We start from the raw sequence: 24,049 nt of genomic DNA, 5'->3' as shown, positions 1-24,049 counted from the left end.
GGCTTGAAAATTTTACTAATTACTGTGACAATCACGATATCTTTAGGAGAAAATATTTCAGTATAAATACATTTGAAATATTGGAAACCATTACATTAGAGATAATAAACTTGCTCATCCTTTTGAGTATTCATTTGAAATCAAACTTCCATTTTAAAACTTAGGAAATGATTTAGGAAATAGTTTTTCTGTTAAGTTTGTTTTCATATTACAATTGTGGAAAATACGTTGCTGGTTTAAGTCTTTAACTTAGTATATACGACAGATGATTAATTTAGCAGAATCAGAAGCAAGCCTTGCTGCAATTCTGCAACATTCTCTGTTTTCTACGGAACAAAGTTTACTAGCAGAACTGGATGCTATTATGGGTAAGAAGGGGACAAGGATCATCATATGGAATCTTAGAAGGTAAATATAGACCACAACTAGTTGTTAATCATTGGGGAAGAAAAGTGCATGTGCAGGAATGATTATACTCATCCATTGATTGTTACACAGAATAGAAGTGCATTAGAAGGGGCTCATTTTTTGCATAATGATTTGTCTTTTTCAAGCGTATTTTATTGAGGCCACTTTGGCTTTAATTTGAAATAGTTTTATATTATTAAACAAATTTCCTAGCTTTGTGATTTAGTCTCCATAGCACTCTATTCTCACTCTTTGTTTTTCCACCTCTCTCTTCAAAACAATAAATCAATTAAACTAACAAACAGATAAATGAGAAGATAAAAACTTAGCTAAGTTCCAACTTCTGTAAGTTAAAAGAGAAATCTTTGTCCATTTGGTCTATTGCTTAAAGCTAAGCATGATTTAGCATCTGGTGAGAAAATGAATATTGATGAGACTCCTTTGTTGCTGAAATTTGTAATTCTTTGTCCTTGTGATGAGAATAAGATCCTTTGCAAATAAAAGGTCTGAAATTTAGGATGACTATGTAATATTGAGAGATCTAAGATATAGTGAACCATAGGAATAAAGCACAAATAGTGGCAAACCCAAAATACTTCACATCTTGTGCTTTTCTGACCTGTATTCCCTTTTTCTTTTTTTTTTTTAATCATCACATGAGGACCTTTTTTTGCATTTATCTTCAGATAAAGTGGGAGGAAGAGAGAGAGAGAGAGAAACATCGATGTGAGAGAGACACATCCACTGGCTGCCACCACACCACCCCAACTAGGGCTGGGGACAAACTGCAACCGAGGTATATGCCCTCAGCGGGAACCAAACCTGGGACTCTGGTCCGTGGGCCTATACTCTAGCTGGTGAGCCATACCAGCCACGGCCTTTTCCTTTTTTCTTGCTTTTTGCTCCCTACACCCCCTCCCCATTTTTTTGTCCTCACCCAAGGATATTTTTCCATGTATCTTCAGATAGAGTGGGAGGAAGGGGGAGAGAGAAAGACACACATATCGATTTGGGGCTGGGGATGAACCGTAACTGAGGTACGTGCCCTTAGACAGAATTGAACCTGTGACTTCTTCGCTGTGGGCCGACACTCTAACCGCTGAGCCAAATCAGCCAGGGCTAGTTTTTATTTACACTTTTTAAAAAGGTGATTCCAGATTCATGTGCAGTTGTAAGAATAATTAAGAGATCTTGTGTACCCTTTACCTAGTTTCCCCCAATGGTAACATCTTGTAGAATATAGAACAATAGTATAGTTGATATTGACCTTGATATAGTCAAGGTAGAGGACATTTTTATTACCACAAAAATTCCTCCAGTTGCCCTTTTACGTCCACACCATTCTCTCCTTAATCCCTAGCATCCTCTAAGGTGCTCTCCATTTCTGTAACTTTGTCATTTTAAGACGGTTACATTAGGGGGGTGGGGGAGGGGTGGGACTAGATAAACCAAAGAACTTGTATGCATAACCAGTGTAAAAAGATGGTAGTGTGGGTGCAGGCAGGAGGGATGTGGGAGTGGGGAGGAGGGGGTCAATGGGAGAAAAAGGGGGGGATATCTGTAATACTTTCAACAATAAAGATTTTTTTAAAAAGAATGTTACATAAAAGGAATAACTGTGAAACTGTTGCTTTCATTCTGCATAATTCTCTGGAGATTCATACAGGTTCTTGAGTGTGGCGGTAGTTTGCTTCCTTTTTCCTGCCAAGTAGTAGTGCATGTGTGGATGGTGCACCTATTGAGGCCATTTGGGTTGTTTATAGTTTTTTGGCTATTGAAAATAATGCTCTAGACGTTGGTGTACAGGTTTTTGTGGGAATATAGTCTGAATTTTTCTTTTTTTTTTGGTACGTGTCCCTACCGGGAACCAAACCCGGGACTCTCTGGTCCGCAGGCCGACGCTCCAACCGCTGAGCCACACCTGCCAGGGCTAGTCTGAATTTTTCTATGGTAAATGACCAGGAGTATAATTGATGAGTCAGAGGGAAGTTGCACGTCTAGTTCTGTAGGAAACTGCCAGAATGTTTTTCTTTTTTTTAATATGTTTTTATTGATTTTTTTTTTAGAGAGACAGGAAGGGAGAGAGAGAGCTAGAAACATCGATGTGAGAGAGAAACATTGATCAGCTGCCTCCTTCATGACCCCACTGGGGATCGAGCCCGCAACCCAGGCATGTGCCCTGACTGAGAATTGAACTGGTACCTCTCAGACCATGGGACATCGCTCAGTCAACACTGGCTGGGCACCAGAATATTCTTTAAAGTGGCTCTACCACTTGACAGTCCTACCAGCCATGTGTATAAATACAGTGTATAAATTTTTCATTTTCCTAGATTCCTTTTCTTTCATTATATTTCTTGCTTTTGTTCTACCCTCCACCACTATCATAGCGCCTACCACATATAGGTGTTTTGTTTTGTTAATAGTATTTCCTTGCTTTACTTGCTGTAAAGGTAAAATTTTGCTCCTTCAAAAAATTAATTTTACAGCTACCGAAGTGCAACAGAGTTTGATTTTGATAAGGATAAATACGACATCAGAATTCCAGAAGATTTAGATGAGACAACAGGGAAGAAAGGATACAAGAAGCAAGAGAGGATGGACCAAATTGCCCCAGAAAGTGACTATTCTCTAAGGGTATGTATGTATTTATTGCTCCTGTGGAAATGAAAAATACATTAAATAGTGGAAGTTATGTTGTCCACTTGTATTATAAATGCTGCCATTGATCTCTCAAAGTATCTGAGACATGAGCCAACATATTAAACTTTTCATGAGCACATTGGTGGTTTTATTTGCTTAGAAACAGTTTTTTAATTGCAAAGGGATCAGGTCCAATAGTGTTTGTCTTTCTTTCACTATGTGGTTAAATTATTTAAATTGAGAATAATGGCCACATGGATTAATCAATAAAAAATACTAAATTCAGAGTTTCTTGTGTTTTTTTAAATTTAAAATATTCTAGAATACGCACACCTTGATATCTTAAAGCAATACATTATGTATACACTAGTGATAATGTATATAAATATAATTTTGTGATAAATATCTCTGAAATTTGACCTTAGAAATGATTGTTTTTGAGCTTGAGGAAATTAGTATCTAAATATAACAGTGTTGATAAGATTATTGTTCTGAGTCACTATAATAAGATATATCATGCTAACTATTCCTTTTATTTTTGTGCTGCAATGAGTCCATAACCACAAGCATAAGTGTTAGTGTATAATTTATAGTTTTTTTCATTTTCAAACTTATAACTGTCCCTTTTTTTTTTAAATTCTCACTTGAGGATATTTTTCTATTTATCTTCAGATACAGTGGGAGGGAGAGAGAGGGAAAGAGAGAGAGAAACATCGACATGAAAGGGACACATCCACTGTTGCCTCCCACATGACCCCGACCAGGGCTGGGATGAACCACAACTGAGGTACATGTCCTTGACCAGAATTGAACCCATGACTCATTGGTCCATGGGCTGATGCTTTAACCACTGAGCAAAACGGCCAGGGCATAACTGTTCCTTTTATTTATTATACTTGTTATTTTTGGCTGAATAAAATTTACTGGTGTTTTTTAAATTATAGCCATGTATATTGTACTTGACAGAAGAGTCAGGAAATAAAGTCCTTTTTTTTTCTTTATTGATTTTCAAGAGAGAAGAAACTGATGAGAGAGAACATCGAATGGCCGCCTCCTGCATGCCCCCACTGGGGATCTAACCCACAACCTGGGCACGCGCCCTGGCCGGGAATCAAACCAGCGACCTCTTGGTGCATGGGTGGATGCCCAACCACTGAGCCACACAGGCTGGGCTGCAAATCATTTTTACTGACTATAGTATACTGAGTTTATTTTTAGTGAAAAGTACATGTATATTACTTTATTGAAGAGTTAATTAGGTCCTTTATGAAGTAAGGTGGTAGTTTTTTATTTTTATTTTATTTTATTTTTTTAAAAATCCTCACCAGAGGACATTTTTGCACTTATCTTCAGATAGAGAGGGACAGAGAGGGAGGAAGAGAGAGAGAAACATCAATGGGAGAGAGACACATTGAGTGGTCGCCACCCACACGACCCCAATGGGGGCTGGGGAGAAAGTGCATCTGAGGTACGTGCCCTTAGCGGATCCAAACCTGGGACTCTCTGGTCCGCAGGCCGATGCTCTAACCGCCAAGCCAAACCAGCCAGAGCAGGTGGTAGCTTTTTAAATACATACGTAAGTAGTGTTGAACAAATCTACAGATAAGTATTTCAAAAAAACAGATATTGTTTTGTGTCTTTTCAGGCTTACTGCAGTATATTATATCTAAAGCCAAGAATGCAGATCATCTTACGTGGACAAAAAGTAAAGACACAGCTAGTTTCGAAGAGTCTTGCTTACATCGAACATGATGTTTATCGACCAAAATTTTTAGTATCCTTTATTTTTCTTTTTATGCTGCCATATAGAGCTATATTAGTTGTGTGTTCCCCTACTGCAGAGTTGGGGAACCTTTTTTCTGCCAAGGACCATTTGGATATTTATAACATCATTTGCAGACCATACAAAATTATCAACTTAAAAATTAAGTTGTATTTGATCAGGCTGATTTGGTGAGGTATGTGATGCTAGCTGGTATTAATAAGGCCCATGGGCCAGATGTTCCTATGTCTGCCCTACTGCCTTTTCTCCTGGTACTGATTCTGATCCTCTCTAACTTTGTCTTTTTTCTGGACTTTTGGACTGAATAAATAATGGAATAGAAAGGATGATTTGAAGGGAGTGAAGTGGTTTGTTCAGAATTTTCCTTAACATTTAAGACGAAAACAGTGAAAATTACTTTTGGATTCAACTGCAGAAATAAAGATCATTATGGGATAATGATGTATCACAAAAATAGACTCATCAAAGCATATGAAAAAGTTGGATACCAGTTAAAGGTTAGCTGGAAATCTCTATATCTTTTATAAAAGTTAGGATAACTTGTTATTGGGTCAAATGTGAAATAATATGCTTTTTGCCTAATGACTTTTTTTTGTTAATTCTCACCTGAGGATATTTTTTCCACTGATTTTTAGAGTGGAAGGGGGGGGGGAGAAACATCGATGTGAGAGAGACATATCGATTGGTTGCCTCCCACATGACCCCTAAAGGGGCTGGGAATTGAACCTGCAACCCAGGTATGTGCCCTTGACCAGAAATTGAACCCGTGACCCTTCAGTCCTCTGGCCAGAGCTCTAACCACTGACCCAAACTGGCCAGGCTTGCCTAATGATTTTGAAACGTGTTTTTAATAACATTGGTGTGGGTTTTGAACTTAGAATCCTTTTTTTTTTTTTAAGCCTCATCTGAGGATTTTTTTTCTATTTATCCTCAGATAGAGTGGAAGGGAGGGGCAGGAAGAGAGAGAAACACTGATGTGAGTGAGAGAGAGACATGGACTGGCTGCCTCCTGCACAACCTGACGAGGGCCAGGGACTGAACTGCAACCGATGCACGTGCCCTTGACCAGAATCAAACCCATGATTCTTTGGTCCTCAGGCTGATGCTCTAACCACGGAGCAAAAGTAGCCAGGACTAGAGTACTTGATATTAATTTCTCATTTGGTCTTGAATAATCTTATGAGGGGAGCAGAACATTTCATCTCTGTTTTACAGATGAGGAAATTGGGGCTAAGTAACTTGCCCTAGACCCAAAGATGCAGATCTTTTGATACATTTGGATCTGGATCCCTGCTTATTTCCTGCTGGAATGAAATTGGTTGGTTTTAACTAGTTCTGACTTGATAGCCTGAAAAAAAAAAACAGTATCTAGTAGGTGATTTACTTTTTAGGAGTTCATTCTTAAATATATAGAGCCTTCCTCCTAAGTCATATCTATTGTAGACTTCAATTTAGGATGGTGAACATTGCCTCATGTCAATCTGTTTACCCTTCTTTGTTCTCACCAAAAGAATTGTTGGTGTGTGTGTTAATTCAGTGATAAATTCTAAAAATCATTTTTTTAAAGGTTTTAAATCTAGGCATATGTTGTTTTCTAATTCTGTGATTTTTTGATTCATCTTATTTTGTTCTGAATTCTTCGTAGATATGATGTGAGCTCTACACAGTATGATAGAATGTAATTCAGCGATTTGTAACCCTGTATTACATATTTTACATGGCAGGAGCTCAGAATATAGCATTTTTGCAAAAGTAAATGAACATTTTGGGCTCTTGTAACCACTAATTTTAGTCACCAAATAAATCCAAAACTCTGGCAACCATGACATAAAGTATCAATAACTTATTTAAAATCCTGATTTTCATTTATAATCAGAATAGTAAAAAGTTTCTTGACTTCACTGGTAATTGGAAATGCATTTTTGGTAATAGGCCTTAGTTTTCAAGTGCTCTGGGATTCAAAAGAAATACTGTATCTGCCACAGAATGTAAATTTTTTTTATCTTTTACCATTTACTAATCTGACTTAAGTAAGAGACATAGCCCTTTTTCTCACCCAGTTAAATTTGCATATATATAATTTCTGGTTAAGCTTGCCCTTGTAAATGATAGGCTTTTACAACCAACTTTTAATGTTTTTCTTTACCAGATGATGGACTAGACCCAGTGTTTGCATTCTGTGGATTCAATAAACATTATTAAGTAGGCGTTGGATAGCAGTATGATATCCCATAATAGCTGCTCAGCATAAAAAGGTGATAAGATGCAGAGCATTCCCTCAGAGCTCAGTGTGGTGAGGGAATGTGGTCCATCCTCAGAGTATCAGAAAAGAAGGCATCTTGGAGAAAGTGGTTATTGAGACGAGTCTCAGTTGACTGCACTGTGTTGGAAAGTCTGGCAAGGACTTTCCAGGCAGGGAAAAGAATATCTGCAAAGGAAGGAAAAGAAGCTCTGAGACGATGACATCATTAAGGGAATAATTTGCTCTGCCTGGATCAGATCATAAGTGGGAAATAGAGTAATGGGAGAGACAGGAAGATGAGGCTGGAACGAAGGTGAATGTGAATTACAGATCAAAGGGTACTGTGATTTGCAAGTGCTATGAGATGCAGGACCACTGATGATTCTTCATCAAGTAGGATTACAATTAGATTTATATAACTTCCTCTGTAGGATAGGGCAAAAGTAGCTTTACAGTTCTTATGGAAAATAGTACAATAATTTATAAGTAATAATAATACAAGAATAAACTCTTTCTCATACAACTGTAAACCTACTTTTGCCTCATCCTACATAGTTACATTTATGAAAATTTTCATTTTGTAAATTACATTTTCAAAATATACTTGATAATCACACACAGGTAGTCAGATTATGACTCATGCTTTGAGTTCAGTATTTTAGCGCACAGAGTTTAAAAAAACTAATTTTTACTGATGTAGGTTTTTATTTCATTGCTGTTAACTGGATGTGTAACTTTGGATAAATGGCTTTAATTTTTATTTAAAATGCTAATTTTAAATAAACTTAAGTAGAATATTATGTTCCAGAGCCTTTGCTTTGGCACTGTGGATATAGATATGAGTTAGTTATGGTTTCTACTGTTATAAGAAGTTGCATCCCAGTAGAGTGGTCTTTTTTCCCCTTATATAAAATTGGGGATGATAACACTTGTCTAAATGGATACTTGACAACAGTGGAAGTGGTTTTGGAGGAAAGCTCTAATATGTTTAGGAATTAACTCCAGGAAAAGTAAATTACTGACCAGACGCTATTTTTCAGTGTAAATTTTATGAGATAAAATATAGGAAAATGTTTGATACAAATTATAAATCTTTGTGGAAGAGTGATTATGTTGAGCCATCATGTCTTATATTTAAAACACCTATTTCATTTTATTTTTTAGGCAAACAACATGGGTGTTGGAGTAGTGGGAATTATAGAGTGCAATTTCCTGAAGCCAACTCATAATAAACAAGATTTCGATTATACTAATGAGTACAGGTATGGTACCTACTTGAATTTTTGACTTTTGTTTTTTCTTTGTACATTTTTGACTTTTTGCAGTTTAATTTGGAAATACTTTCATAGCTTTTTCTAAGATGAATTTTTTAAATCTCGTGGATGTTTTTACAGTGTAGAACATTAAGAAAATGGGTAGGTGTGTCCAGCCAGTGTGGCTCAGTGGTTGAGCATCAACCCATGCACCAAGAGGTCGCCGGTTTGATTCCTGGTCAGGGCACATGCCCAGGTTGTGGGCGGCCTGATCTCCGGTTGGGGGCATGCTGGCCAGTTGATGTTCTCTTTCATTGATTTTTTTTGGTATTTTTTTGTTTTTGTTTTTATCCTCACCCGAGGACATTTTTCCATTTTTTTGTACAGATAGAGTGGGAGGGGGAGGGAGAGAGAGAGAGAGAGAGAGAGAGAGAAACATCGATGTGAAAGGGACACATCGAGTGGCTGCCACCCGCACGACCAACCAGGGCCGGGGACAAACTGCAACCGAGGTACATGCCCTTAGTGGGAACCGAACCCGGGTCTCTCGGGACCGCAGGCCAACACTCTAACCGCTGAGCCAAACCGGCCAGGGCTGTCATCGATGTTTTTATCTCCCTCTTCCTCTTACTTTCTTTCTTAGTACAATCAATAAAGGGGAAAAAAATTTAAAAAAAAGGGGGGGGGGGTAGGTGAAAGGTTTGCACAGAAGACACATTTAACCATCGTCTTCATCCTAGGAATTGTATCCTACAAGTAGAAATATGTTCTCCCATCTTTACTGATGAAGTATTTCTAACTCAGACAATAGAGGAAGTTCCTGCTTTCTTGTTATCAACATTTTTTTTTGTATAATCATAAAATCCAGAAACTTTCTGCTTAGATGGGAACTTTAAGATAATTTAGTTCTATGTATATTAGACTGAAAGACTCTTTTAAGAGTGTTTAAAAGCCATAGAATAATTATGGTCATTAATATTACTTTTAAATTTAGTCTTATGAGCATATGTTATGGAGTAGAATGCAAATATTATGTGAATATTCGTGGTAAAGACAAATGCCATTGGCCCTCTCCTCAAATAAAGAAAAATAAAACAGAAAATGGAAGAAAGGAAATAAAGGTAATAGCAAAATCAGTGAATTAAGAACCACACACAATAATGAAAATAAATGTATCATTCAGAGTTCAGTACTTAGACAGCTACACCTGTTATTTGAATAGGGATAATTTAATACAAGGAATTATAAACTCTGTCAACATAAGAAATGTTCAAACCTGTTGAGAATTTTTTAGTTTATTTGCGCCAACCTGTCAATAATAATTTCCAGATCAAATGCTTCAGAGAATGGCAGTTTTTGTACCTTATTTTATACATTACACGAAGCTGTTCTCAACCTGTGGGTTGTGATCCCTTTGGGGGTCACATGACCCTTTCGCAGGGGTCACCTAAGACCGTCGGAAAACACATATTCCCGATGGTGTTAGGAACGGAGACATCCCTCCTCTATCCGTCTCCAGGTGGGTCCGTCCACATGCAGATACGCCCACATACAACACGAGGAACTGTATTAAAGGGTCGCGGCATTAGGAGGGTTGAGAACCACTGCATTACAGTCTGATGAAGCAGGAGAGGCAAAGCAGAGGTGGGGAGGATCTCTGGGATTGCACAAAAAGTAAAAGGAATAGCCCTGGGCGGTTTGGTTCAGCAGTTAGAGTGTTGGCCTGAGGTCCAGAGAGACCTGGATCTGGTTCCTGCTAAGGGCACGTACCTCGGTTGCAGTTTGTCCCCGGCCCTGGTTGGGTTGTGTGGGTGGCAGCCACTTGATGTGTCCCTTTCATGTGGATGTTTTTCTCCCCCCTCCCCCCATCTGAACAAAAAAAAAGGAAAAATGTCCTTGGGTGAGGATAAAAAAAAAAAGTAAAAGGAATAGACATAGACACATACTTCTTTTATCTGTGGGTGTAGGATAATTAGCAGTCAACAATTAACACAAAAATAACGAGTTTTGTGGTCTCTGCTCTGGTAGAGTGATTGTGCCCTGAGGGGTCCAGAAAAAAACGAAATTACCCCTGACATTTCAAAGGAATGTTATCCTAGATACAAAAAGACAACAGACAGGCTCAGTTAAGGGTAAAGATTGACCATTGTCAAGGAAGATACTGACTGGCTTAGGACATGACTACCAGACCATCCTGTATGGTATTTTCCATCCCTGAGTTTGTAAGGCCACCATGCAGGCCTCCCCTGAGCTTGTCAAGTTTAATATGTGGCCTCTTTTTTTCTGTCCACATCTAGAATAGTAGAAGGTGATTACTAAAAGGGGTAAAAGAAGATGGTAGGTGTCCAGAACTAGCAGACACAAAAGAGGAGCTGTTACCTCTAAGTTGAAAAAGAGTAAACAGTAAAGAAACTAGAAGGTCCCCCCTACTCCTGAAGTCAGAGATTCAGATCTCTTTGTAGAGATCATGATAAACACAGAAACAAGCTACCTCCCTGGCCATTGCTGGCCTGTACCATGGCCTAATGTCACCAGAAGCTGTGGGTGGGCTGGAGCTGCTTTGCTAGAATCTGGGCATGCTAGAACTGGTTTCTGTTGCCTGAGGGTAGAGCAAGGTCTGAGAGCACAGCTGGAGCTCCTTTGGGAGGCCAGTGGGCTCCAGCCAAATAATGACAATGGAATACCAGAAGCTGAAAGATGAGTGGCTTGCTGCCACCACCTAGCAGATTCATTGCCCACTAACCTAGTTTAACATTGCTCAGGCCGGCAAAGGATAAATGTTTACAGGATCAAGCTCTAGTATCACCAAACTGAGCAAAGAAAACTAGATATGGAACTGAGGAATAAATCGACAAGTGACCATAAAGAAGCTCAAAGTTTGTTCGTTGATAAGATTAATAGCCTATAAGTATCTGACAAGACTAAGGAAATGGAGAAAACAGCAATTGTTAGTATCAGAAATGAAAGGAAGGACATTGCTTTAGGTCTACAGACACAAACAACTATCAAAGAGATACCATGAATAATTTTTCTTCATTTTAGATGATAGGAACACATTCCGTCCTTTGAAATTAAATACATTTTTAGGAAACCTATTACATATTAAAGTCAAACACGTCAGGAAACATGGCACACAATCCTATATAAACTCCTCATAACTTTGGTAATGAATTTATGACTGTATTATAAGAAAAGAAATTAATGTCCATCTCTCCTGATCAAAATATAAAAATCTTAATTAAAATAATGACAGATACCATTCAGTGACATGTAAAAAGGTTTATGCTTTAAAACCAAGTGGATCGTATTGCAAGATGGTATGGTTGGTTGGTTGGTTTTTATTTATTTTTTTACTGGTTTTTAGTGAGGGAGAGAGAGAAATGTCAATGAGAGAGAACATATACTGGCTGCCTCCTGCATGCCCCCCACTGGGGATTGGGCCCACAACCTGGGCATGTGTCCCTTTCACATCGATGTTTTTCTCTCTCTCTCTTCCTCCCACCCTATCTGAACAAAAAAAGGGAACAATGTCCTCGGGTGAGGATAAAAAAAAAAATTCCCCCACACTGCCCAGTCAGTGTGGCTCAGTGGTTGAGCGTCGACCCATGCACCAAGAGGTCGCTGGTTTGATTCTTGGTCAGGGCACATGCCCAGGTTGTGGGCCAAATCCCCATTTGGGGGGCATGCTGGATGTGGCCAGTCGATGTTCTCTCTCATCGATGTTTCTCTCTCTCTCTCTCTCTCTCTCTCTCTCTAAAATCAGTAAAGGAAAGGAAAAAAGGGAACATTTACAAAAACCTTTAATAGAAAGGGCATAGTAATAATAGAGTTATTTAGAAATAACAATACAGAGTATTTATAAATAGCAGCAAGCATCATTTCTGATGGTGAATAATTGATAATATCCCCCCACAAGAGTGAGAATGAGATCAAGATATCAGCTATTTACCATTATTCTTGAGGAAATAACCAATACAATAAGGCAAGAAGGAGAAATGAGAATTTTATAAGAGTTAGAAAGGAAGAAATAAGTTTTCTGTAGATAATAATATATAGAAAGTCCAAAATTGTCCACAAACTGAAATTAATAAAGGAACAAGTAATATGCATTCTAGGGTTGCTGCATAAGAGGTATTCAGAAATCATTTGTATTTCTGTATAACAACAGAAAAACATGAAATTTTAAATGTTAATAAGAGTCAAAAAACCAACTACTTTGGATTAAATAAAATATGCAGATACCTCGACACACTGAAAACTACAAAATACTGTGGAGTGAAATTTAAGACATAAATAAGTAGGTATACCAGGTTCAAGAATTAGAAAACTGGGTATTATAAAAATGTCAGTTTTTCTTCAAAATAAAAAATACAATTTCAGTTTAAAAACAATAACAAAAAACCTAACGTGTGTGTGGGTATTGATATATTGATAAGCTTATTCTAACCTTTATTTGGACAGTCAGAAGACCAAAGATAGTTAAGACAGTCATTGAAGAACAACAAGCAAGAGGATTTAAATAACACTTTTAAAGCTGTAGTAACTAAGAAAGTGGGTATTAATGGAAGGAAGACAGTCTAGTGAAATAGATTTGAGAAGTCAAAAAATAACCCCCCACTTTGCATACATATGGTCACCTGATTTATGACAAAGGTTACATTAGAGTGTAGTAAGAAAGTGATCTTTCCAAAAGAGACCATGTCAATCGGCTATCTGTATAAATAAAATGAACTTTAACTCCTACCTCTCAAATGAAGCAAAAGGCCAATTCTAGATGGATTGTAGCTCTAAGTGAGAAAGGCAAAACCAAAATGGAAACAAACATACTTTTAGAATCTTTAGTTAGGCAGGTTTTTTGAAACAATATGCAAAAAGTTTCAATCATATTGGGCAAAAATGGAAATTTATCTACAGTGAATAAAACAGCAAATGTTGGCAAGATGTGAGGCAGTTGGAACTCTTATTGTACATTGCTTGTGGATGTAAACTGTCGATTATTTTTGTAAACTATTAGTCTCTGTCAAGTAAATACCCACTCTATGACCCTGCAGTTGTACTCCTAGGTGTATTCTCAACAGAAGTCGGTGCAGTCTCATGGACTGAGGGATAGAGGTGATGAGAAAAAGAGATGAGGAAGAATTGTGACTTCAGTCTGATTTATTTCAGCAAGTCCCATTGATTTGCTTTTTAACATTTTATTGTGGGACTTGGGGTGGTGAACACACAATACATTATACAGATTATTATAGAGTTGTACACCTGAAACTGTAATTTTATTAACCAATGTCACCCTAATAAATTCAGTTTTTAAAAAACCATCTTATTGTGGGAGAAGTGAAAGTCTTAATTGTGGGAAATTGAAATATACTTGCTGGTAATGATCACATACTTTCATAAACCAAAAGTTTGAGTTGAAGCTTGTAAAGTTGGGGTTGAAATTCAGAGAGCCTGTGGTTCTCTCAGGAATTGGTTGACAGCATACTTTCATAAAAGGGGACCCAAAGTATTATTCTGTCTTATTTCCTAGAGGATCCTAGCTCTGCACTCTGTTCTTATAAAGGTCCTTTTTAAAGATCCTTCTAGAAAGTTGCTGTTACTTTGAGTGTTTTTATTAACTACTTTTTGGAGTCTTTCCCCTCACCCTCCCCATCCCCACTCTACCCAGTGCCCACATGTCCATTACTAGGTTGTGCTTTCTCTGTGTTTGACAAAGATTTAATCTTTATCATTCTTTTCTCTTAAATTGATTTTATAATTTATTTTTTTGAGGCTGACAATACTAGCACTGGGAGATAAACTGAATGATTACTGGAATGAAATGAAAGTGAAGAAAAATGCAGAATATCCTCTAAATTTGCCAGTTGAAGATATACAGTAAGTATACATTTAAAAAGTCAACCCATCCTAATTGGAGGGTACAGTGATTGTACAGTGTTCACAGTAGACTCTAACCCATAGTAAAAAATAAATTTTAGCTCTGGCCGGTTTCACTCAGCGGTTGGAACGTCGGCCTGCGGACCAGAGAGCCCCGGGTTCGGTTCCCGCTAAGGGTATGCACCTAAAAAAATGAAATAAATTTTAGCCCTGGCCAATTTGAATCACTGAGTCGCGGGTTCGATTTTGGTCAAAGGCATGTACTTTGGTTGTGGTTCGGTCCCTGGCCCTGATTGGGATCGTGTGGGAGGCAACCAGTTGATGTGTCTCTCTCACATCGATGTTTCTCTCTGCTTCCCTCCCTCCTTCCCTCCCTCCCTCCCATTCTGTCTGAAAATAAATGGAAAAATAGCCTTAGGTAAGGGTTAACAACAACAACAAAAATTCTACAACTCAAATCTGTGTGCCCTAAAATGAATTGATAACTAGGCCCTGACCAGGTAGCTCAGTTGGTTAGAGCATCATCCCAATACATTAAGGTTTCGGGTTCGATCCCTAGTTACGGCATATACAAGGAGCAACCAATGAATAGATAAATGGAATGACAAATCAATGTTTCTCTCTCTCAAATCAGTAAAACATTTTTAAAAAGTGAGCTGATGAATATATACATTTATACGTAGACAGAAAAGATTCATGAAACAGTTTTTACCCATGTGTTGTGTGTTATTTATTTCATTTTAAAAAGCCACAACTTGACCCATTACATTGATTTCACAATCCACTAATGGGTTGCATTTCATAGTGTGAAAAACCATGTGTTGTAGGATAATGAGTGTAAAGCCAGACTTGAGTTTAGATTTCTAGTTCTACTTAAGTAATTGTGACATTGAATTTCATACTTGGCCTCTTATAAGTTTCCATTTCCTTCTTTGTAAAATTGAAACATTAATAGCATTTACTTCCTGGAATTGTAAGAATTAAAAGATGTGCCTGACAAGCACTCAGAAACACAACTGAGCACACAGTAACAATCCGGTGAATGAGTAATAACTGTACTGATGGAAAGGTGTTCAAAATATATAATGAAAAACAAAGATACAACTCAATGTATTAATTTCCCATGGTATTTTGTTTGTGTGTGTCTATATACACATGTATAGTTTAACCTCCTGATATGGGTTTATTTATTAATTAATTAATTTATTTTTTTTATCCTCATTCAAGGACATTTTTCCATTTTTTTTGCTCAGATAGAGTGGGAGGGAGAGAGAGAAAGAGAGAGAAGCATCGACGTGAAAGGGACACATCGAGTGGCTGCCACCCGCGGGAACCGAACCCGGTCTCTCTGGACTGCAGGCCAACACTCTAACCGCTGCGCCAAATCGGCCAGGGCCTGATAGGGGTTTATATTTACTTTACAGACTTCAGGATTGTTTGAAGTTTCATATAACTGTGTAAATGTAGTTTTGTAAAACTAGATTTAAAAAGTTATTGGTATTGCCCAGCAGGTGTGGCTCAGTGGTTGAGCATCGACCCATGCACCAAGAGGTTGCCACTTTGATTCTCAGTCAGGGCACATGCCCAGTTTGTGGGCCCGGTCCCCAGTGCGGGCATGCAGGAGGTGGCCAATCGATGTTCTCTTTTATCGATGTTTCTATTGCTCTCTCTCCCTCTCCCTTCCTCTCTCTCTAAAAATCAATTAAAAAAATAAATACATCTTAGAGTAAGGCATTTGAAATATTTTGAGTTGAGTTTTTATCATAGAACAAATTTATTTATTTTATTTTTTTATCCTCACCCGAGGACATTTTTCCATTTTTTGTTCAGGTAGGGTGGGAGGGAGAGAGAGAGAGAGAAACATCGATGTGAAAGGAACACATCGAGTGGCTGCCACCCACACAACCGACCAGTGCCGGGAACAAACTGCAACCGAGGTACACGCCCTTAGCGGGAACCGAACCCGGGTCTATCAGGACCGCAGGCCGACGCTCTAACCGCTGAGCCAAACCGGCCAGGGCTCATAGAACAAATTTAATAGTATGCTATTAAATAATACATTTAAGTCACTTTGCTTAAATTGGCCTGTCATTTTTAACCTTTAAGGTAATCAAAATCATTGTTTTGGTTTAAATTGCTGTACACAATAATAGATGTCACAGAATTTTCAGGGACAAAAATAATAGGGGCATTTTATGATAGAAACTATGTAGAAAATCTGATGGAAACTTATTTAACATTCATGTTTCCATGCTAATATTTTGTTGTTTTGTTATAGGAAACGTCCTGATCAGACATGGGTTCAATGTGATTCCTGTTTAAAGTGGCGAAAATTACCGGATGGGATAGATCAACTTCCAGAAAAATGGTATTGCTCCAATAACCCTGACCCACAGTTCAGGTACTGTGTAGTTGGTAGTATCCTGTTTGGAAAGGAGGAAATACTGTTCAAGATGCATGAATAGGCACTGGTGACCTGTTCTTCCCATGTGATTTTTCTGACTAGAAATTGTGATGTTCCAGAAGAACCTGAAGATGAGGATTTGGTGCATCCCACTTACGAAAAAACCTACAAAAAGAAGTGAGTGTTGTACTAATGTGAGGTGGGAAGAAAATGCCGAAATCCTCAATAGTAGCGTGTCTACAGTAATAGTTGATGATTCTTCAAAATAAAGCTAGTACAGTTGACCTTCGAACAGCTTGGGGTTAGGGGTGCCAATCAACCCCCCACACCCTGCTCTCCTGCAGTCAAAAATTCACCTATAACTTAAGTTGGCCTTCTGCGTTCTTGGTTGTTTGACTCTGCAGATGTGAAACGCAGGGATATGGAGGTCTGACTGGATGTTTATTGAGAAATAGTCCGTGTATAGGAGCACCCACGCAGTTATGACCCATGTTGTATTCAAGGGTTGACTGTACAGCCAAAAAGATTATGACCCAAAAAATATTTTGATGTGGGATACATAATAGCAAGTGCTTTTAAAAAAAAGTTAATGTTATGAACAGCTTTTTTTTTTTTTTACTTGTTTTTTTTTTATCCTCACCTGAGGACATTTTTTTTTTTTTTTTCTTTCCATTTTTTGTACAGATAGAGTGGGAGGGAGAGAGAGGAAGAGAGAGAGAGAGAAACATCGACGTGAAAGGGACACATCGAGTGGCTGCCACCCGCACGACCAACCAGGGCCGGGGACAAACTGCAACCGAGGTACATGCCCTTAGCGGGAACCGAACCCGGGTCTCTCCGGACCGCAGGCCGACGCTCTAACCGCTGAGCCAAACCGGCCAGGGCTTTTTTACTTGTTTATTGCTGTCCTATATACAAGATAGTTTGCATACACAATAGTTTGTCTTTTGGGGCCACACACAGATATTCATAAGTGAATACTGCCCTTTATGAGTTTATAGTCTAACAGGGAAGGAGAGACACGTTATTACCACTTAGAAGTTGACAAGTACCATACAAAGCACAATTCAGCCCTGTTAGGAAGGCCACAAGGAGAGATTACTTCTGGTCTGGGCATGAAGAGGGCAAAATGGATCAGGAGAATTTATGAAGGACATTTTTATAGTAGGTCTTGAAGGTAGGATGAGAATGTACAGGGAACAGTGATGTGTTTGGCTTAACTAGAGTGAGTATGAGTGGGCATACTGGAAAAGGGAGGTGGGCTAGAGAAGCTGGGTAATGAGTGGTGGTCAGTCAGCCTTGGTGAACTTTGGGCTGATGTGTTGCACATAGTAGACTGGGTTCACTGAGAACTTCCAGGGAGTTTGGATTTGTAGTAGTTTTTCAAGATAAATCCAGCAGGATTGGAAGTAGACAAACCAGTTAGAATCCTGTGTGGTATTCCCATTCAAAGACCTGCAAACAACTGGAAAGCTTGAGGCCTATGGGCATTAGGGTGTTACCCAGATGAGAGGTAGAAAGTTAGTCCCCTGGCTAAGGGCTAACCACTGATTATAGTGTACCATCTGAGTGACTTGGTAGTAAATACAAGTATCATTGCAAGACAAAATTGAAAAATAATAAATAAATTTAAATATGTTTTTCATCTTTTTTTTTTTTTTTTTTTTTTTTTAAAGAGATAAGGAAAAATTCAAGTTCAGACAACTGGATAGGATCCCTCAGGTAATTAAGCCGTCCATTTTATAGCTGTGTCTTTATTGGGTAGTGATTAATTTAACAATTAATTTTAAAGCTTAGAAGTTAAGTTACTCTTGTTCTTTCAGTTCACGTAATTTCTCTTTTCTTGTACCCCTCCTTCCCAACCCTGACTTCTTAACCCAACAACTTCATTCAAGCCGTTCAATTTTATTATCTAGTTGGGCATCTTTGAGGAAAGGCAGACATTCTTTTAAGAATCCTGTTGCTAGGCAGTCAAGGAGAAGTTCACAGGAACACCCAGAGAGTCATGTTCTAGTACTAACCTGGACTGAAGCTGTGGTGTTTTCTTTCTCTTTGTTTACCACTCTTCCTGGCCCTTCTGTTTCTTTTTTAATGCTTAATGGTGTTAAGGAGTATATGACTAGGTGGTCATACTTGTGTGAGAAGTTTTGGTTTGCTGCAGATGTGTACGTTTGCTTATAATCACATTGAAATGTTTTCTTGTATAAAGGCTTAGGGTTTGGGGGTGAGAACAGAACTGGGAGGAAAAGAATAGTGGACTTAAGGCAGTATCTTTAAAAAAAAATCTTTTTTTATTTACTGATTTTACAGAGAGAGGAAGGGAGAGGGAGAGATAGAAACATCGATGAGCGAGAGCATCAATTGGCCGCCTCCTGCATACCCCACACTGGTAATTGGGCCCACAGCCTGGGCATGTGTCCTGATCGGGAATCAAACAGGTGATCTCTAGTGCAGGGTTGACGCTCAACCACTGAGCCACACCAGCAGGGCTAAATGCAGGATCTTTATGCCTGTCTTTAATTTCTTTTTCTTAGAAAAATAAGTTTTTGTTATGTCTTGGTAAGTTCTATGTATAGTACAGGACCAGCAAATCTTTTCTGTAAAAGGCCAGCTAGTAAATGTTGTAGGCTTTATGGACCACATATAGTCTCTGTTGAATATTTTTTGTTTGTTTTGTTGTTTTGTTCATGCCTTATAAAATATAAAACCATTCTTGGCTCACTTGCAGGATGAATGTGGCTCATCGACCGGTTGTATTTTGCTCCCTAGTATAGCACAAGGAATGAACAGGGTAGGCTAGTTCTCAACATCTTCTGGGATAAGGGGAAAAGGGAAAATAATGTCTTATGTTTTGGGCCTGGCACATAAAAAAATTCCTTTAAGATCATTTTTTTTTTTTTACTCCAACAGATTAATACTGAGCTATTGTTTCAAACACCTGTGGCAAGTGGAAGTTTTTCTCCCGTGAAGGACAGTGTTCCAAGAGGACATCTTTCAGAAACAGCCAATACTTATGCAGCAAGACTTGTGAATAATCATCGAGATTCACCCCAGTCTGAACCTGAGAACAACAGGTCAGCGGCAAAAATGTGGTTTTCCATTTGGAAAACGAATATATCCATATTTTTTTTTATTCCTCACCCAAGGATGCTTTTCTATTTATCTTTAGATAGAATGGGAGGGAGGGAGAGAGAGAGAGACAGAGAGAACCATCGATATGTTAGAGCCACATCGACTGGTTGCCTCCCGCACGACCCGACCAGTGCCGGGGACACCACAACCGGGGTACAGGCCCTTGGCAGGAATCGAATCTGCAACTCATTGGTCTGCGGGCTGATGCTCTAACCGCTGAGCCAAACTGGCCAGGGCTGAAAAATGAGTATAAAACAGAGCCTTTACTTGGCACTTGTATGGCAATAATGCACTTCTAAGAAATTGTAGTTTATGTGCATGTAAAAGTCATAAGGACAAGTGACTGCTTATATATCTACACTTACCCCACCCCACTTAATGCCACCTATTTAAATCAGTTAAAAAAATTAATTGTATTTATTGTGGAATTTGATCAAATTGTCACCTCTTTGAGATAATATGAAAATGTCTCCCCACCCCCATTGTTTTTTTAATCCTTGCCTGAGGATATTTTTCTTTTTTTTTTTTTTTTTTAATCCTCACCCGAGGACACTTTTCCATTCCTTGTTCAGGTAGAGTGGGAGGGAGAGAGAGGAACAGGGAGAGAGAGAGAAACATCGATGTGAAAGGAACACATCGAGTGGCTGCCACCCGCGCAACCCACTAGGGCCGGGGACAAACTGCAACCGAGGTACGCGCCCTTAGCGGGAACCGAACCCAGGTCTCTCAGGACCGCAGGCCGACGCTCTAACCGCTGAGCCAAACCGGCCAGGGCCTGAGGATATTTTTCTATTGATTTTTGCATAGAATGGGAGCGGGGAAGACAGAGAGAGAGACACACACATTGATGTGAGAGAGGCACATTGATTGGTTGCCTCCCTCATGACTAGGGCCAGGGATCAAACCTGCAACCGAGGTACGTGCCCTTGACTATGAATCGAACCCGCGACTCTTTGACGCCCTAACTAGCCAGAGCCAAAGATATATTTTTATTATTTTTTATTATTTTTTATTTTTTTTTAATCCTCACCCGAGGACATTTTTTTCGATATTTTGTTCAGATAGAGTGGGAGGAAGAGAGAGAGAGAGAGAGAAACATCGACGTGAAAGTGACACATCGAGTGGTTGCCACCCGCACGACCCAACCAGGGCCGGGGACAAACTGCAACCGAGGTACGTGCCCTTAGCGAGAACCGAACCCGGGTCTCTCCGGACCGCAGGTCGACACTCTTACCGCTGAGCCAAACCGGCCAGGGCTTATTTTTTATTTTTTTAAGAGAGAGAGAAATAATGATCTGTTGCCTCCTCTACATGCCCCAGTTGGTAATCAGACCTGCAACCTTTTGGTGTACACTACAGGATGATGCTCCAACCAACTGAACCACACCGGGCCAGGGAAATTTCTACTTTTAAGATTATCAAGAGGCAGCCTGTGAACCAAGGGTTGTGGGTTCAATTCCTGGTCAAGGGCATGTACCTGGGTTGCTGGTTCGATCCCCAACCCCAGTCAGGGTCGTGTGAGAGGCAACCAATTGATGTCTCTCTCTCTTTCCTTCTCTCCCTTCCACTTTATCTAAAATTCAGTGGAGAAACATATCCTTGGGTGAGGATTAACAACCACAAAAAAGATGATCAGTATCTAAGTAAAGAAAAACATGAAGTAATTAACAGTACAAGATTATAATGTCAACTGTGACACATAAAGTTTTGGTATAGCCCATGACACTATATTTTGGATGAGTTGTTGGAGAAGGAAGAGGAAGAAAGGTATGAGTAATAATGAATTGAACAGTTGTGATGAGGTGGTATTTTTTTAGGTTGGTTCCTGAAATCCTGAAAGCAGTGTTCTGTGAACATGGCTCATTCAAAGGGAATAGAATGAACACAGATGAGGAAAGAACATATGGCCAGTGAACTAGTGGATCAGACTGACTATACCTAATGTTGATTGAAAGAGAGTGAAGCCAGATTTTCAGAGAGGTATTGTAGCCTTCATCAAATTCTCCAAGGGCTTTTTGACCTCAGGAAAGATTAGAAATAATTGCCTTTATACATATGTACCTCAAGAAGGACATGTTCTAAAATAGTTTACTGTTTATACCCCACATCTGGGGGACTTGTTTTGGGGCTGGACTGCTACTTATCTAAGAATTTGTGTGAATGTTTTTAAATCTGTCTCTTTCATATTCTTTTTTTTTTTTTTTTAAATATGTTTTTATTGAGCTCTGGCCGGTTTGTCTCAGGGATTAGTGTGTCAGTCCACGGACCAAAGAGTCGTGGGTTCAATTCCGGTCAAGTCCATGTACCTCGGTTGCAGTTCATTCCTGGCCCTGGTTGGGGTCATGCAGGAGGCAACCAGTCAATGTGTTTCTCTCACGTTGATGTTTCTCTTTCTCTCCCTCTCTCTTCCCCCATCCCTCCCACTCTATCTGAAGATAAATAGAAAAATACCCTCCCTTGGGTGATGATTTTTATATATATATATGTGTGTGTGTGTGTGTGTGTTTATTTATTTTTTTTAGAGAGAGAGAAACATCCATCAGCTGCCTCCTGCATGCTCCCTACTGGGGATTGAACCTGCAACCTGGGCATGTGCCCCAACCGGGATTGAATCAGGACCTCTTAGTCTATGGGACGATGCTCAATCCACCGAGCCACACCGGCCAGGCATCCTTCATATTCTTGGTTTCTCCTCATAAAATTGTTCCAGACAGCCTTGGCCGGTTTGGCTCAGCTGTTGGAGCATCGGCCTGCGGACCAGAGAGTCCTGGGTTTGGTTCCCGCTAGGGAAACATACCAAAAAAAAAAAAAAAAAAAAAATTGTTTCAGACAAGGAAAGAAGTAAAATCTATAAAGTTTATAGAGAAAAAATGACTATCATCAAAATGGAAGCATATTTAGAGAAATTTTTTATTACTTTTTAAAGCTCATATTTATTTTCAAATTCATAGAGCCAAAGTCTGTGGAAAGACTTACCTAAAGTAAGTCTTAACAGTGACAAATTAGGGTTAAGCCTGATAAGAAAAATAATAGGGCAACTTTCAATTAACTGGTTTACTCCAGAGACCTCTTGACACAGAACTTAGAAACACCGGGTATTTCTGAAGGTAGAAATTAGGGCTGAGAAAAGGAGGCTTGTTTGAATGTTTAAGGAGGAGCAGTTTCCTGGTCCTCTTCTTAACTTGCAAAGCTTGGCAACACTGTTTCTCTTCCTATGTCAGAAGGTGAGTAGTTACCTTCTGGAGTACTTTCTACTGTTAGAAGATATTGTTGATCCACTGTTTGGAAAGTAGGAGTAAGTGTAAGTTTGTATACTGAATGGTGAGAATCCCCCTCCCTCCCCTCAGTGGGTTTCCAAGATAAAAGCCTTAGATTATGATGAGAGTTTGAGTGCCCTTGAATCACAGGCCCAGTTCTCACTCTGAGATAGAAAGAGATGGCCAAGAATCACCATGCACAAAATGAAACAAAGGGAGTGAAGAAACCTTGTGACATTTCCTGGGAGGTGGGTAGATGTTGCACAGAAAAATCTCTTAGCGTGGAAAGACAAATAGTTGCAAGGTAGAAAAAAGAAGAGACCAGTACAAGAAGGTTAACATCTGAATAAGGAAATTTCAAAATAAGTAAATCAGAAAACAAGGGGGAGGAAATAATGGGAGAAAGACTTAATTCCACTGCATATACAGCATAATGTCTGGGCAGAGCTCCATTCTGAGTAACAACCTGAAATTGTAGAAACCAGAGAAAAAAGAGCTATTTTTAGAGAGGAAGAACACAAACCTGTATGCAAAAGGACAAGGATGAGAATAGCAGAAAAACTGAGTTGTAGATGGGAATGGATGATGCTTTTAAAGTTTTGAAAAAGTGCCCTGGCCGGTTTGGCTCAGCGGTTAGAGCGTCGGCCTGCGGTCCGGAGAGACTCGGCTTCGGTTCCCGCTAAGGGCACGTACCTTGGTTGCAGTTTGTCCCCGGCCCTGATTGGGTCGTGTGGGTGGCAACCACTCGATGTGTCGCTTTCACGTCGATGTTTCTCTCTCTCTCCTTCCCTCCCACTCTATCTGAACAAAATATTGAAAAATGTCCTCGGATGAGGATAAAAAATAAAATAAACTTTTGAGAAAGTAACTTCCAATCTGAAAGTGTGTATAAAACCAAGCCAGTAAACTTAAGAGGCAAATAAGCCATTTCATCATGCAAAATTTTACATTTGTTAAGTCCTGTGTATGCTCACCGGAGGACATTTTTTTTTCTGTTTATCTTCAGATAGGGAGGGAGGGACCGAGAGAGGGAGGGAAAGAGATAAAACATCG

General features: G+C 39.2%; 1 protein-coding gene across 2 annotated transcripts in view; it reads left to right on the top strand.

Annotated features, from left to right (window-relative positions):
* MORC3 (MORC family CW-type zinc finger 3) overlaps nt 1-24,049 on the top strand; it is a 37,948-nt gene that overhangs the window by 6,172 nt on the left and 7,727 nt on the right. Inside the window, exons 4-14 of one of the 2 annotated variants that reach the window (XM_036242396.1) lie at nt 261-408; nt 2,898-3,045; nt 4,697-4,825; nt 5,212-5,331; nt 8,241-8,338; nt 14,099-14,203; nt 16,482-16,604; nt 16,710-16,784; nt 18,284-18,329; nt 19,336-19,398; nt 19,518-19,681. In XM_036242396.1, the coding sequence (XP_036098289.1) occupies nt 261-408; nt 2,898-3,045; nt 4,697-4,825; nt 5,212-5,331; nt 8,241-8,338; nt 14,099-14,203; nt 16,482-16,604; nt 16,710-16,784; nt 18,284-18,329; nt 19,336-19,398; nt 19,518-19,681 (1,219 nt within the window). The remainder of the gene's footprint in view (nt 1-260; nt 409-2,897; nt 3,046-4,696; nt 4,826-5,211; nt 5,332-8,240; nt 8,339-14,098; nt 14,204-16,481; nt 16,605-16,709; nt 16,785-18,283; nt 18,330-19,335; nt 19,399-19,517; nt 19,682-24,049) is intronic. The other variant, XM_036242397.1, reaches the window with a different exon arrangement.

The sequence above is a fragment of the Molossus molossus genome, unplaced genomic scaffold (assembly GCF_014108415.1).
Source record: "Molossus molossus isolate mMolMol1 unplaced genomic scaffold, mMolMol1.p scaffold_m16_p_5, whole genome shotgun sequence".
Lineage (NCBI taxonomy): Eukaryota > Metazoa > Chordata > Mammalia > Chiroptera > Molossidae > Molossus > Molossus molossus.
This window is presented reverse-complemented; position numbering and strand designations above follow the sequence as displayed.